Consider the following 16,866-nt stretch of genomic DNA (forward strand, 5'->3'; position numbering starts at 1 on the left):
CAATAAGATTACCACTATATAAGAGCATGTAATAGCTAAGCTTCTGCATAACAAAGATCAATGTAAGACAATATTTATAATACATCAACCTGAGTAATATAATGCATTATTTTTACTATTTATCATGAACTTGTGCTAAGAAGCTCGAAGAGATTCTTCGAGGGCTACTGTATATAAAATTAATGATTTCAATGAGATACAACAACAACAATATCAAGCATATATTTCACTGTGGGGTCGGCTACATGATTCCTTTTTCTCTATGTACCCTGTTAAAATTTAAATTCTCATTAAATCTAATAAAGAAATGTCATTTCTAAAATTTTCTAACCAAATCTTTTTAGATCTACATTTACCTTTCTTAATCTAATGCATTTACTTTCTTAACCGGATTATCGAAAGTCAGCCATTTTATGTGACCAAACCATCTAAGGTGACTCTCTCTAATCTTATCATCCACTGGAGCTACTCCAACCTTTTCACATATATGCTCATTTCGTATCTTGTCTCTAAGCGTGAAGCCACTCATCTACCGGAGCATCCTCATCTCTGCAACACTTCACTTAATATTATGTTTTTCTTTTAATGGCATACATTTTTGCACCATAAAGCTTTGCAAGTCTATCCACCATCTTATAGAATTTTCAGTCTTATAAAATTTGAGGACTTTTCTATCATACAACAAACCCCTTCAACCATCCAACTTAAATTCTACTAATAATATCCTCATCTATTTCACCATCACTCTGAATAATAGACTCAAGATATCTAAAACGTGTACTCTTATTAATGACTTGAACATCCAAAATCGCAATCCCCCACAAGAACTATTATTACTAAAATTACAATATATATATTCAGTTTTAGATCTCCTCAATGAGATAGGAGCAGTAAAATTGGCATCAATACAGGAAATTCTTTACAAAAAGATGACAATGAGTTCTTTATGAGCAAGTTTCTTGAGATTTCAATACAAGGAAACTGGAAAAATCAAAGCATGAAAACTTCAAAAGATTGAAACTAAAGGAATTTAACCTGCCTTGAGTGGAATAGTGAAAGGCAACGGCTAAATATAAGAAAGATCTCTATTTAAAAAATGTAATGCGTTATGATACTACCAACAGATATTAAAAAAAGCTTAATACAGTTGAATAGCCATTACAGATCTGTTTTCAAAGAAAATACAGCCATTGTCAGAGAGCTCTTGTACAAAATGTTTGCAGAGATATGAAATCAAACGGTCAAATGGAAGAAGTTACTTCAAGAGAGAGCTCCCAGGATAAATATTGCAACCAAATCAAGCCTAAAAATGCATCAGGAAACAGCAACTTGCTCCAGGTGTTGTTCAAAAGATTTTATCGAGGAACAGAAATCCCTAACTCTGGAATCAGCATAATAAAAAATGTATCAGCAATATACATATTTGATTTGGAATAAGAATTGATAACTAGAAAGCAAGTCCAACGACTTAATGACTGTAAATTTTTTGTTGTGTATTAGAGTTTTTGTGCTAAAACTGTGTTTTAAAAAGCGATGAAAAAGTCATGCCAAACGAAGCCTATATTGCAAAAAATAAAAGCTGAGAAACCTTTAAATATATGTGAAAAAACCTAAAGAAGCGAATTCAAAAAAAAAGAACTATAGTGTAGGTGTCCTCTAACTAATGCTTCATTTGGGATGACTTTTTTCATGTTTCTTAAAACAGTTTTGTAGTACAAAAATTAAAAATTTTATACTTAAATACTGCTTTAAGAAGCCGTAAAAAAGTCATCCCAAACAAAATCTTAATTGGTAAAGAAGTTATTGCTAAGAAATTAGATTTGAATCATTCCTAAATAAAATTTATGCTTTGGCACTCACGAGAATCAAAAGGAATATGATTATCTAACATAGAAATGAAGTTTTTTTTTGTTTTTTATCAGTTGGTTATTGTGTGTAATAATCAAAAGAATAAATACATACACCAAGGCATATATAAAGACAAATTACTATAATTAGATTAGCTAAGTTGTAAGAAACTAGTTGTTGGGAAAAAAAGCAACTGATAGTTATGAGTGAAAAGTTAGAAAGGATAAATTGAAGAATGATTATAACAGAAGAACATTTGTTATAGCATCTATTAAACATAGCATTGTTGAAAATAGAACTAGTAGGTTTGCATGTATGTAATAAAGGGTAGAAAATACAACATATTAGACACGAATAAAAGAATTATAAAGAATAATCAAAAGACATGAGATAACATGGTTAAAAGTTCAAGAGATTTACGAATGATAGACTTTAACAGATTGAAGCACTCAGACATGAATGAATGAAAAGATAAGAATTCATACAATCACCCCAAAAAGTTGGAATAAGGCTAACGATGATGATTATAGTCATATGTTAAATTCATTACTATAATATCATGCATAGAAATTTAATGTACATTATAATATATTATACATGTATGCACAAAAGTATGTATATGTTCATGCATGAGAGGTATTACAATTTCATGAGTAAATGATCAAAATGATCCCTAAACTTTTGAATACATCCATTTTAATCCATAATTTCAAATGTTCAAATTTGGTCCTCAACTTAACAAAATTTAAACTACCTTGGTCCTACCATCAAATTTTTTCATTTCTTTGGACAAAAGTTGTTGGAGGGAATCATTTCAAACGGGTATTTTAGATATTTTCAAGTAAATTTCAATAATTTGAAATGGCATTAAATAGTCAAATTGACCCTAAAAAGTCCAAAATCAGAAGTTTCCTCCAGCAATCACTATCTAAAGAAACAACAAAGTGGATGTACGACCAATTTGATTTAGATTTGATAATTTGAGAGACTAAATTGAACATTTCAAAAAATATAAGACTAAAATTAGCACGCCTAAAAAATCTACGGAAAATTTTGATCAATTACTCATAATTTCCACAGAATGTGAGAGTATCATATTAATAACTTCCGGAACTATGAATTCAAATCATCTAAAGCTCAAAATCAAATGAACAAGAATGATACTTCACACATCCCACTTCCCACATCCACCAACCACCAATTAGCTGAAGTGATTTAAGTCACTTTTGATTTCTCACTTCTTATATGAGACCCAACAAGCCCTTAACGGAAATGAGCTTCAACTAAAAAATTAAGGGTAATAAGAGGGTAGGGCCATCAAAAAGAACAAATACCCATCATTATTGAAAAAATTATTACATGAAAACTCCTTTCTTGGTTGTAATTAAACTTTTCTCTAACCTTCTAACAAAACTCAACTACTTGATGTAAAAATGCAATAATTTATTTAACTAAAAAAAAAAGTTTTGATTTAGTTTTGATGTGAGTGGCTAACCAGTAAACAAGATACAGGAAATCTTACTTTTTTTCTGTCTGATTTACTGAAAAAAAATGAATTCGCATATCAGCTCAATTTTTAATTTATTCCCTCTTGCACTCAATTTGGCTGCATTTACGGGAGTTTCTTTCATACTGTATAGTATTTGCCACAAGCCAAATAACCCCGATACAAAGAGAATGCTTTAAAGGTCAAAGAATCAATAGTATTATTCTAAAGTGCATTTCTTTCAGGAATGAGTGATGAAATGTTCTCTTTATTCTGTGATGTTTTTACCAAACATCTTCCCTACAACACAAGGTTATTTTTGTAGGACATATTTTAAATTCAGTTCATTTTCCTATGACAAATACACACTATATTAACTAAAACAAATTTAAAAACCCGCCTGGAAATCTAAAATAACAACAGTTACTCAAGAAATAATCATCTCAAGTAGGTCAAATTAAAGCAAAAAAATAAAGCCTGATCATTTATTCCAAAAAAAAAAAAAATTCATTCTCATATAGGACCTATACAAACTACATACCATGAGCATGACCAAAAGTCTGAACCAGTTCTAGAACCTATACAAACGCCAAAGAAGGTAATCCTGATTATGAATTGGCCTACATTGAATCATGTTTTAATGACCTTGAAGAAACTATTGCCTTGAGGAAAAGTGTAAGAATATGTACCAATTACCCATCTAAAATTTTGTTTCCTATGCTAGTCTCCTCACCTAACTTTCACGCCACCATCATCAATCTCAACCAAGAGCAAATCACAGCATCCTTTCATGAAGCTACTAGAAGTCCTAAATGGGAAGTTGTTTTCCACGAATATTGAGGGTGAGAATCCCACATTTCTTCCACCCGCCTCACATGACCCGATCCCCATGGCTCGGATTGTCCCCCTAATTCTCCAGTCATCCACTCCTCTTGCCCAAAAGACTTTCCATAGTGGTCGGCCACCCCACCACCTCCACCACAAAACTCCCTTCTTATTGTCCCCACATCTGGAAACCCTATTATACACCTTATCGGAGCCCTAGGTGGTGGTTCTTGACACTCTCCTTCACTGATGGCCCACTCCCTTGCCCAAAATGCCGCTCATAGTGGTCAGTCACCATACTACCTCCACCAAAAAAATTCCCTCACTGCAGTTCCCTCATCCAGAAACCCTGATTTGCCCCTTATCGGAGCCCCAGAAGATGGCTCTTGATGAAAGAAACTCTCCTCGTTGAACTCCTCTCATCCGATATCTTTTCTCTTCAATTCTGCAAAGGGAATCCAGGTCAAATCTTGGTAAGGGTTATCATTAGAACCACCAGTGAAGTTTTGGATTGCATCTCCATGAGCTTCCTCATCATCTCCTCCAACCTTCCTAATTAGTTTTCCAAAGATGAGAACCTTCTTTCCATGGTTGAGAACTTCTCCTCCACGCCGGATTTAATTTGCTCCATCTCACTTTAAAATCCCTCCACCTTCTTTGATTCCATATGTCCCAAAAAAAGTGCTCTAATACCAATTTGATACATCTTAAAAGTAAAAATAGTGAAAGAAGCAAATAGAAATGACAGGAACATGAAGATAGGGGCTGATTTTTTATCATCTCTTCCATAAGAAAGAAAGAAACAAGTGAACTACTATTCGAGAGGTAGATCAGCTATCCCACAAATCTTAGACGCCACTAGGAAGCCCTCAAAGGAAAAAAACTATAGCAAACACAAATCACACATAATGAAAATAAAACAATCTAATTATCTTTAAATAAACCATTATATTTTCCTCCCAAATTTAAATTCAAATCAGTCTGCTTTCCCTTAATAAAACCTTCCTAATTCACTCCCAAATCTATATTCAAATCAGCCCTCTTTTCTTAAATAAACATTTCCTAATTCGCTCCCAAATCTAAATTCAAACCAGTCATATTTCCATAAATAAACTTTCCTAATTATTTCCCCCTTAATTCCCATCCTAACATAGTGAATATTAATTCCCCTGGGCCCCACAAGATCGGCCCCCATAGCGTATTACATAGGCTCTAAAAAAGAACAATATTTGTAAATTGTCACTGAACTACCTCCAAAAAATAAATATGTTTGGATGTAAGTGGTTATTATCGATCAATCATCCAGTTGATGGAAGCATAAAAAGATTCAAAATTGGCGAAAGAGTTCACTCAATCATATGAGATCAACTATCAAGAGATTTTTGCTCATGTAGCCAAATTGAACACTATTTATGCACTCCTAATCCTTGCCACTAATCTTAATTGGCCAATCTATCAATTGGATGATAAAAAAATTTTCCTTAATGGAGATTTTAAAAAGAAGTATACATCAAAAAACATTCTTAGATCCACACTCATTTGACTGCAAACAAAGTTTGTATGAATCCTTTTTCTCCATTGTATCCTGTTAAGAGTCAAATTCTCATTTAAATCTAATGAAAAAGAATCATATCTAATATTTTCTAATCATATATTTTTAAGTCTACTTCTACCTTTCTTAACATAGGCCAAATCTTAATACATCTACTCTCCTAACCGGGTTCCAAGCCCTGGATGAGAAAATTGGATGGTTGTGTTAGGTAGTCGGCCGACAGTGTAAAACTTCTCGAATAATCATGACCTGAATAATTTAACATATTGTGTACAAACAAAATTTTCAAGCTTTAAAAATGTTTGTATGGCTTAAAATAATCTCCTTGGACAAGGTTTGATGGATTTAAGAAAGTTGTCAAGAAATATGGTTATATTCAATGTCAAGATGATCACACATTGTTCATAAAGAGGTCTTATAAAGGCAAGTCCAAATCCTAATTGTGTTGGTTGATGATACTATTCTTACAAGAGACTTTACTAAATAGACGCTTGTTATCAAACATCTATAACCTTAAAACTTTGAGATTAAATACTCCAGCAATAGTAAGTACTTCCTAGAGATGGAGACTACCAGAACTAACAAAAGAAACTATTGTAACATAGCACAAGTATATGATAGATCTTTTAAAAGAAACAAGAATGTTGGGAGGCAAACCAGATATTATTTACATAAATCCAAAGCATTTGGGGAGAATAAAAGTAGTCCTCTTATGTACAAAGTTCAGTTTCAAAAGTTAGTTGCAAAACTCATCTGCCTAACTGACATCAAACATAACATTTGCTTTCCTATGAGCAAGATGTGCCAATTCATGAAATTGCCTACTCAAAAACGCATGGATAATGTGTTTCGAATCCTAATACCTATTAACTCGAGGAAAGGATTATTCTTCAAAAAAATTATCAAAAGAACCATTGAAGTATTTATTAATGCTGATTAGACTGGATTGATAATTAGTTGCATGTCCACTTTTGATTATAGTACTTTCATACGAGTCAACCTTGTGACCTGGAAAAGCAAAAAAGACATTAAAGTCGAGAAAAAAAGAGGATATGGGAAAAACAGAAACCCTAGGGTTGGCAATTTTAGCATTATTATTCTAACACAAAACTAGGATATTAAAGTCGAGAAAAAAAGAGGATATGGGAAAAACAGAAACCCTAGGGTTGGCAATTTTAGCATTATTATTCTAACACAAAACTAGGATATTAAAGTCGAGAAAAAAAGAGGATATGGGAAAAACAGAAACCCTAGGGTTGGCAATTTTAGCATTATTATTCTAACACAAAACTAGGATAGCAAAAATCAATTTAACGCCTACAATACTAGGTATTTATAAGGGAACATGGCTAAAACGACCTCTCAACAAGTTGTCTATTCTTAGAAATTAACCTCTCAACCTACGGTCACAATCAAGTTGCAATTAGCATAGCTAAGAACCCTCTCACCATTATAGCACCAAGCATGTTGATATTGACCGACACTTTTTTTTTAGGTGGATCAAGCAAACAATGCAGATGCAGCATCAAAATATTTGGTGGAAAACTAGACTTTTTTTAGCATACTTAGAGTCAATTTTAGCATTATTATTCTAACACAAAACTAGCATATTAAAGTCGAGAAAAAAAAGAGGATATGAATAATAATGAAATTTCATTATTTACATTCATTCTTATTTGATGTAAGAGAATAAATGAAAGCCAAAGGATGGCTATCTCAACAGCCATGCATCTGGTTCATCAATCAAGCCGTTTTTTAATTTTTTTCTATGGCTACATAATTTACCATTTATAATTACATTCAATTATACAATCATTGAATAATATCAAAAAGGCCACTAAATGAATAGAATACTTATAAAAAAAATCCATAACTGCTCTAAGATAGCCAACTCCATATCAAAACTAAATAATTACTCACACAAGAACAAAAGCAAAACTAAATAATTACTCACACAAGAACAAAAGCAGCACAACAACTTCAAACATTTATCCCACTACATAGGGTCGGCTACAGGAATCATTTTTTCAATTCTGTCCTATTAAGAGTCTAATTCTAATTTAAAGTAGTTATTCATAGAAAAAGGAAGGAAAAAAATAAAGAAAGATGAAAATTGAACAATTAGGGGTTTACTCAACCAAACAAAAAGTACATAGGACAGACCCAAGGATCAATCCGCAAACCATGTTATGGAGCAAAAGATCACAAATGTTTTGTTGCGTAGATCTAGGGAAGCGATGTCAATTGAATAGAAGACAACACACCATGGAGTGGAAGTAGGGGTTGCAACAAGCTTACCACACGAGAAACCAAAAATTGAAGATTAAAAACAAATCAAACAAAAGTAGAACTTTGAGAAAAAAGCAAGGACAAGTGAAGAAATGGAGTGAATTGTTGCCTCGAAAGGGAGAGGTCACATGATAGGGTGACATCTATAGAGATTCTAGATTAAATGATGGAAGACTTGGACAAGGAGAAGGAAGGACTCAAGATCATCCAAACATGAGAAGCTGTTGAAGAAGGAAACCGACAAATATTGACCATGTAGCTTGAGGGTTTTGGTTGCTCGAGTAGGAATAAGATAAATTATATGGACCCACTTATAATCAGGCTAAAGAGGCTAGGTTTTATGGAAAGTGCTCACACACAAGAAGTTTTTAAAACTAAAAATGAAAAAAGAGTAAGAAAAAAATATGATAGGCATTCCCAGATTATTTCCATCACTCTCCCCCTTCCCATCCCCATCTTTCTTCTCTCTTATTAGATTCAATAACACATACCTAATAATTTCTTTAGATAGAGCTCCAATTTTTTTGTAGTCCCAAATTTTTTTATAACCAGACATTTATTTAACATGTGTTTTCCAAATGTTAAGCATTACAATCTAGGGGTGCATATGAGTTGAGTCAAGCTCAAGTAGCCCATAACTTGGAGTTTAATTAAGCTTTAGCTCAACAAAACAAATTTGATGTAACTCATGAGCCGACAAATTTTTTTTAAAAGAGAAAAGATGCGGGCGCATCTAGGGAGTTGAAATGAATTAGCCATCGGAAAGAATAAAATATTGGAGGAAAAAGAATGAGAATTTATGAGATAAGTGTTGAGCCTCACGTTATTTTATTGAGTATGAACAATTATGTATTATGAAATAATATCTACTCTTAAGTATGCAAGCTAAGTTTCCTCACCATGTAACATACAAGCATTGGACGAGGAGCACAATTAAAGGAACAAAGTGCAAACTATTCCCTAAGAAGATTTTTACTTCAACTTCAATATAAAATTTTCAGGACAATTTATCATTAGGGACCTAGCCAGATCAAGTCTTTCTTTTTATTAACATTTTACTTTAAGTATATCTTAGGAAGAAAAATTTGCATTTGCATTATCTACTGGTCTGGAATTAGCTAGTTTGTTTGAAATAGATTGACTGGTTATACATCATAGATAGGCCAAAGTGGCTAAATTTGTGAACCTGTCGTTTTTTATGAAATCAACCTGTAGTTGTCTAACTAAATTGAAACTAGCTAGTTTGTTTGAAATAGCTTGACCAACTCGAAGACATAGATAGGCTTAAGTGGCCAAATTGGCAAACCTATTTGTTTGGATGAAATTGACCTAGAGGTTGGGGTACGGTTGATCAACCAAATTATCAATGAATAATTTCAAATGATGGTTTAGGTTTGCTTAAATGCATTTGATCTAGTTTGAAGCCCAATATATTTGTGTCAAAATTGGTCGAATGTCTCAAGAGAGTAAAGCTCATGACCAAGTTGATTCCACCACCATTGAGCTTCCTTGTTTCCCCCCTATTCCTCCCAATTAAACATGAAAGGAGGATTACAATTTACCTAATTACCCTTCTCATTCAAATATTCCCTCCCAAAATTGAATTTACATCAAGTGGGCCCCCCTTGATGTTTCCGCCCCCCTCTGGCTGGGCTTCTTCCGCCGGCTATAACCGGTCCAGGGTGGACCGGTCCAGCCGGTCCAGCCGGCCCAGGATGGGCCGGCGTAACAGATAGCCAACTCCATATCAAAACTAAATAATTACTCACACAAGAACAAAAGCAGCACAACAACTTCAAACATTTATCACATTACATAGGATTGGCTACAGGAATCATTTTTTCAATTGTGTCCTATTAAGAGTCTAATTCTCATTTAAAGTAGTTATTCACAGAAAAAGGAAGGAAAAAAAATAAAGAAAGATGAAAATTGAACAATTAGGGGTTTACTCAACCAAACAAAAAGGACATAGGACAAACCCAGGGATCAATCCGCAAACCATGTTATGGAGCAAAAGATCACAAACGTTTTGTTGCGTAGATCTAGGGAAGCGATGTCAATTGAATAGAAGACAACACACCATGGAGCTGAAGTAGGGGTTGCAACAAGCTTTACCACACGTGAAACCAAAAATTGAAGATTAAAAACAAATCAAACAAAAGTAGAACTTTGAGAAAAAAGCAAGGACAAGTGAGGAAATGGAGTGAATTGCTGCCTCAAAAGGGAGAGGTCACATGATAGGGTGACATCTATAGAGATTCTAGATTAAATGATGGAAGACTTGGGCAAGGAGAAGGAAGGACTCAAGATAATCCAAACATGAGAAGCTGTTGAAGAAGGAAACCGACAAATATTGACCATGTAGCTTGAGGGTTTTGGTTGCTCGAGTAGGAATAAAATAAATTATATGGACCCCCTTATAATCAGGCTAAAGAGGCTAGGTTTTATGGAAAGTGCTCACACACAAGAAGTTTTTAAAATTAAAAGTGAAAAAAGAGTAAGAAAAAAATATGATAGGCATTCCCAGATTATTTCCATCACACTCTCCCTTCTCATTCCTATCTTTCTTCTCTCTTATTAGATTCAATAACACATACCTAATAATTTCTTTAGATAGAGCTCCAATTTTTTTCTAGTCCCAAATTTTTTTATAACCAGACATTTATTTAACATGTGTTTTTCAAATTTTATCGCATTACAAGTTTTATGTATGAATCTAGGGGTGCATATGAGTTGAGTCAAGCTCAAGTAGCCCATAACTTGGAGTTTAATTAAGCTTTAGCTCAATAAAACAAATTTGATGTAACTCATGAGCCGACAAATTGTTTTAAAATGAGAAAAGACGCGGGCGCATCTAAGGAGTTGAAATGAATTAGCCATTGGAAAGAATGAAATATTGGAGGAAAAAGAATGAGAATTTATGAGAAAAGTGTTATCTTCAAAAAAAAAAAAATGAGATAAGTGTTGAGCCTCTCGTTATTTTATTGAGTATGAACAATTATGTATTATGAAATAATATCTACTCTTAAGTATGCAAGCTAAGTTTCCTCACCATGTAACATACAAGCATTGGACGAGGAGCACAACTAAAGGAACAAAGTGCAAACTATTCCATAAGAAGATTTTTACTTCAACTTCAATATAAAATTTTCAGGACAATTTATCATTAGGGACCTAGCCAGATCAAGTCTTTCTTTTAATTAATAATTTACTTTAAGTATATCTTACGAAGTAAAATTTCCATTTGCATTATCTACTGGTCCGGCTAAGTTGAAATTAGCTAGTTTGTTTGAAATAGATTGACTGGTTATAAATCATAGATAGGCCAAAGTGGCTAAATTTGTGAACCTGTCGTTTTTTATGAAATCAACCTGTAGTTGTCTAACTAAATTGAAACTAGCTTGTTTGTTTGAAATAGCTTGACCAACTCGAAGACATAGATAGACCTAAGTGGCCAAATTGGCAAACCTATTTGTTTGGATGAAATCGACCTAGAGGTGGGGTACTGTTGATCAACCAAATTATCAATGAATAATTTCAAATGATGGTTTAGGTTTGCTTAAATGCATTTGATCTAATTTGAAGCCCAATATATTTGTGTCAAAATTGGTCGAATGTCTCAAGAGAGTACAGCTCATGACCAAGTTGATTCCACCACCATTGAGCTTCCTTGTTTGGCTCAACCAAATAGCTCAACATGCTTCTCAGAAAAGCATATTTGAGTTGATCAAAAGCAATTCGAGGCAAGCAAAAATTGGTTAAAGAGATCCATGACCTAGGCAATTACGCTCTCCAAATCATCAAGTGTTGTTGTGTGACCCAATCAACAAGTGTCTTCTGCACATTAATGTGATTATGAGCTCTTCAAGTAAAAACCTCTCTAAATCATTAAGTGATGTGTGACCCAATCAACAACAGTGTCTTACGCACATTGATGAGATTACGAGCTCTTCAAGTAAAAACCAATACATAACCTAGGAACTTAAATCAGTCCTATCGTGTGAAACAAACCCTGGCTTGTACGAAATCTTTCAAGATATAATCACTCATCTAAGTATGAGACGAGTTAGATATTTACAAAACCCTAACCAACAGGGCTTTTTGGCAAAAACCCCTAGTGTGTAATTTTCAATCTCTGGCTCTTTGTATTATAGAGTGATAGGATTTTATTTGTTTTACCTATAAGCATTTTAGTTAAATAAATTTTATTATTTTATTTTTATTTCCTAAGTTTTATTTTCTGTTTTTAATTATTTCATTAAATAGAGGTAGGTTTATAATTTGTTGCTTCTTGGGATTCTTTAGTTTCTATAAATGCCTCTTTTTCGTATGGGAGAGGAAGTTTTGATTTTTTTTTTCAGAAGGAAAAAGTCTCTTTTCCTTGGGGTTGATTTCCTCTAAACTTGAGAGAAGAGGAGTGAGGGTTTATAGTGGAGTCTGGGACTTCACCAACATCATTATCCCACCACCTTGGCTCTCCACCACCATTCTTTAGGCGTTTTCCCAGCCAGCAGCAGCAGTTTTCCTTTCTTGGAACCACCGGCCAGCCATAGGAGCCCACCAGTAGCAGCAGTTTTCCCACAAACAGCTGCCCTTCTCGGCTCTGGAACCTCCTGTCAACCACTACAGGACTGATTTCCAGTAGATCTACTCCTCAAGAATCAAGAAGTTCTCAACCTAGGGCTGAGTCTTCCCATGTCCCTTCTTTGAGGCAAAGCAATAATCAAGAAGTTCTCTATGCTTCATCAGTCTTCTTGACCCCATTGTTTCAGCCGACTATCTTGCCAAACAACAATACTGCAGTCATTAACATTGCCGACTGTTTGCTACCAGCGGCAAGAACCGATCCTAGTAAAATTCAAGGAACTCAAGAGCGTGCAAGAATCCCAAATCAGGAAAAGAGCAGTCCAACAAGCGAAGCCGTCCAAACTTTCTTGTGCTGATTTCAACATAGGGAAGGGCTAAACCAGTGGTAACTAGCCCCATTTCTTCAACCAGGAACAAGAGCAGCTGCATTTTCCATTAAATGGGAGAGAACAAGAATCATCATCAACAAATTCGTTAGGAATTTCCACCACTACATCAATACATTATTTTAGTTTTGGTAATGTGATGTCATATTGGGCATTTATTGTTTGCTTGCTCTTTGTCAATGTTTGAATCATTATTTGGGGTCAAGATTTGTTGGTCCTTTAAGGGTTCAAAGCTTCTTGTAAGCATTGTAAATTAAGTTTGACTAGTTTTATTCTTTGTTAATTTTGGTGTCTTCATATTCTTTCTTGTTCTCGGTGTCATAGAGAGATAATTAAAAAAATACAAGTCTTCTCATCTCAAATCCATCCTCCTGAATCTCCAATCTTCAAGGTATCAATCAACTAAATTACTTATCTAATGCAAGAATCTTGATCATGACATTAATAGTTTTTCCTCGCAAATATGGTTTATTTGGGGGATATCAATTGCAAGAAATAATGAATGGCCTTAGCAAGAATGTATATATGCATCCCTCACCTGCCACCACCACCCCAAACTCAACCAAAGTTGATTAACTTAGTGCTCAAATAGTTAAAAATTAGTAGATAGCTACAAACTAATGTAATATGATATTATTAAATTGCCACACATCATGCATGAGAAGTAGCTAAATATAAATTTCATTGAATCAATGGTAGACAAACACTGCCCAAATCAAAAATAGATTAGTGTTGCTCGACTTGTAGTTATTTAAGCTATGGTTGGTAATGAGCCAAATAAAAACAAAATAGACACATTTCTTTTCAATGAATCAAATAAGAATCTCCAAATGATATTTAAGTGATCTAAAAACATAATAACATTTAAAAGTTTGCTTATGAACTGGTTCTTGTTGTATTAACAAACTTTATTGTCTAAAAACAAAATATGTATTATGAATACGAGCAAAAATGGATCCCATCAGCATTCCTTGAGCCTTCATTCATACTCCCAAAGAATCAAGACTTATAGTCATTATTAACTTGAAAATTTAATTAACAAATCATCCTTGTTATACTAACATGGAATTTTAGACCTCACACTGACCTCTTAAAGCTATTATTAAAAAAAAAATCAAAATAGGAAATAATAGTTTAGCCATCAATCAAATTATGATACAACAAGAATGAAAATCTTGAGTTAACACGAATGCAGAGTAGTGATACATGTTTAAAGATAGCACAAAAAACAAACTTCAGATATCATACTTGAAAGTTTCATGAAATTTTATTTATAGATATGAAAAAGCATCAGTGCATTCATCAATTAAAACAATACAACTGCAGCGTCAGTAAACTAGGATTTTTAGATGATTCAGCGGAAAGAGTAAAGAATCCAATCAAACCTAATATTGTTATCCGCCAGTAAACTAGGAAATTAAGACAGTGAAATAAAAAAAGAAGAAAGAAGTTACGAATAATAACAGAATTTGATTTTCCACAAATCAAGCTTGTTTGGTGCAAAAGGCTAGTTTTTTAACGACCTCCAATCAAGCAGCTTATTTTTTTCTTCCACAGCTCCATAATTTATAATTTCAATTTTCAGTCAAAAATCCACACATCGAATATCATTAAAAAACCAACAAAATGAATAAAATGCTAGCAATAAACGGCAGTAATTACTCCAAGATAACTAACCACCTCACAAAGTAACAGTGAAAAAAAAAAAGGATGTAAGATCCAGGGCTTTACTCAACGAAACATAAAAGATAGTGGAATCAAACCCCGGGGATCGATCTCCAGAGCATACCCTGGTACAGCAATCTCGAACTCTCCGCCGCGTCGAACCCGATTCTCGACGTCAGCCGTGCGGACGACACAGCAGTGTGTAACGGAAGCAGGGATTGCAACGAGCGCACCGCTCGCGAAACCCTAAAAAGAAGACGGAAAACAAATCAGATAAAAGTGGGGCTCAGAAGCTGAAGAACGAGGACAAGCAAGAAAGCAGCGAGTTGTTGCCTCGGAATGGAATGGGGACGGCATGATGAAGCGGAGGCGGTGGAGATTCTAGATTGGGTGACAGATGATTTGAGCAACGAGAATGCGGGCCTCGAAATCGAACGAAAACGAGAAGCCATTGGAGCAAAGAGGCGAGGGAAGAAGGTCGAAGGGTTTCTCTCTCGAGTATTTATTAGGGTGCTGGGTATAACCAAGCTGGTTTCTTTATTTACACAAATGCCACTGTTATTAAAAATAATATAATATAATATATATATATGGTCAAATATATTCTAAATATTTCTTATACTAAAATACATCCATTATATTCGATAATTAAATTTTACAATCAAATAAATTGGGAAATAATTTGACCCAAGTTGGAAGTTGAGTTCTAACCAAATTTGAAATGATTCATACGAGAGAGAGAGGCTTATACTATTGTGCGAGGGAGAGGAGACACTCGCGGTTAACATCAATTGATCTTGACGGTTATCGATCCTCTCTCAAATTTGATCAATGTAGATCTACAGCTTATTTTGTCAAAGCGACTTGAATGAAGCTCGAAAAACTCGATGAGTTTTAGAAGAGGTTTAACCTCAACTTCAATAATATCACATACAATATCCCGCATCTTCGCTCCAATCTCTCAATTTCCTTCATCTTCTCCCATCATCATGGACAAACCCCCTCGTCGCATGAATGGACTATGATGATCGTCAACAAATCTGCATTGGATGACGCCGCTCCCGCCTGCTTTCCCGTGCCTGGCAATACAAGCCTTTTCTCTTGTATGAACTAGTTTATAAGGATACCAAATTAGGGAAAAAAATCTCTACATGCATTGATGGTATTTTAAAGATTTTTTAAAGGAGCAAGCATTTAATTTAAATTAGGAATAGGAGTAGCGTATTAAAAAAAATAAAAAAAATTAAAGTAACCAAACATCATAGTACATTTCATTGAATGCACCAAACTGTTTGATATATTTAGAATAAGCAAAACAGTTTGAGGCATTCAATAAAATGCACCATATTGTTTGGCGCTTTCCATTGAATGCTTGAATGCGCCATTCAGTATGGCGCATTGCTACAGCTCTGTGAAATTTAATTCGACTAAATGGGGGTGGCATGCAAGGTGAATGCACCAAATCATTTTGTGCATTATTTAAAATGCGTCAATTTATTTGACTTGTTTGTAACGTTTTAAATTTTAAAACTTATATGCTCTCACTATTAAAAATATATATTATACATGCTCCTAAAAAAAAATCCATAGTTTAATCTAAAATGCATTTTTGAACATATTTGCCCAAATAAAAAAAGAAATATAAGAGGAATATTCATCAAAATAAGCATATTATGAGAGATACAAAATCAATTTGCTCTTTTTATATCACTTTTTATTTAGGGTCTATTCAGTTGGCTAAAAAAAAGATTTGTAGTTTGATTTTTGTTCAGATTTTGTTTATGCAATAATTTGTGATTCATTCTTTTATAGATTAGAATGTTTACAATATTTTTTATGAGCCTCTGGAAAGTCTTAGGCTTTATTTCAGTGAGCATTTTGACTGTTTTTTGTGTTAGAAAAAAAAGTAATTAATAAAAAAATAATTCATCGGAAACTCCAAAGTTATGTGCGCTCGTATAAGAGTATATTTAGTACATGCGATCTCTTAAGAAATTACACTAAACGTACAAAACTAAGTGAAAGGAAATCTAAACTGCTAACAATGTAGAAACATAGAAGAGAATAGTGAAGAAAAACCATAAAAAATAACCTTAAAAGAGAAATCGGTTTGTTTGGGGTCAGAATCGGTCGGCGGTCGGGCGTCGGAGTAAACTCGTCGGCGGCGGTCGGACTGGGGACGGCGGCGGTCGGACTGGGGTCGGCGGCGGTCGGAATGGGGTCGGAGG

The 16,866-nt window shown here is 34.1% G+C and overlaps 1 protein-coding gene across 2 annotated transcripts; it reads right to left on the reverse strand.

The window, feature by feature from the left end:
• Nucleotides 1-1,069: 1,069 nt before the first annotated feature.
• LOC110097879 lies at nucleotides 1,070-15,109 on the reverse strand. Of its 2 annotated transcripts, none has more exons than XM_020824515.2 (3): nucleotides 14,972-15,109; nucleotides 14,763-14,884; nucleotides 1,070-1,381 (listed from the first exon to the last, which is right to left on the reverse strand). In XM_020824515.2, exons 1-3 carry the CDS (start codon nucleotides 15,088-15,090, stop codon nucleotides 1,356-1,358), a joined length of 267 nt encoding a protein of 88 aa, XP_020680174.1. In that variant the 5' UTR covers nucleotides 15,091-15,109; the 3' UTR covers nucleotides 1,070-1,355. The 2 variants fall into 2 exon arrangements, with proteins under 2 accessions (XP_020680174.1, XP_020680172.1); XM_020824513.2 differs by having other exon boundaries at nucleotides 14,737-14,884.
• Between the last annotated feature and the right edge of the window lie 1,757 nt (nucleotides 15,110-16,866).

This window comes from Dendrobium catenatum, unplaced genomic scaffold (assembly GCF_001605985.2).
Source record: "Dendrobium catenatum unplaced genomic scaffold, ASM160598v2 fragScaff_scaffold_574, whole genome shotgun sequence".
Taxonomy (NCBI): domain Eukaryota; kingdom Viridiplantae; phylum Streptophyta; class Magnoliopsida; order Asparagales; family Orchidaceae; genus Dendrobium; species Dendrobium catenatum.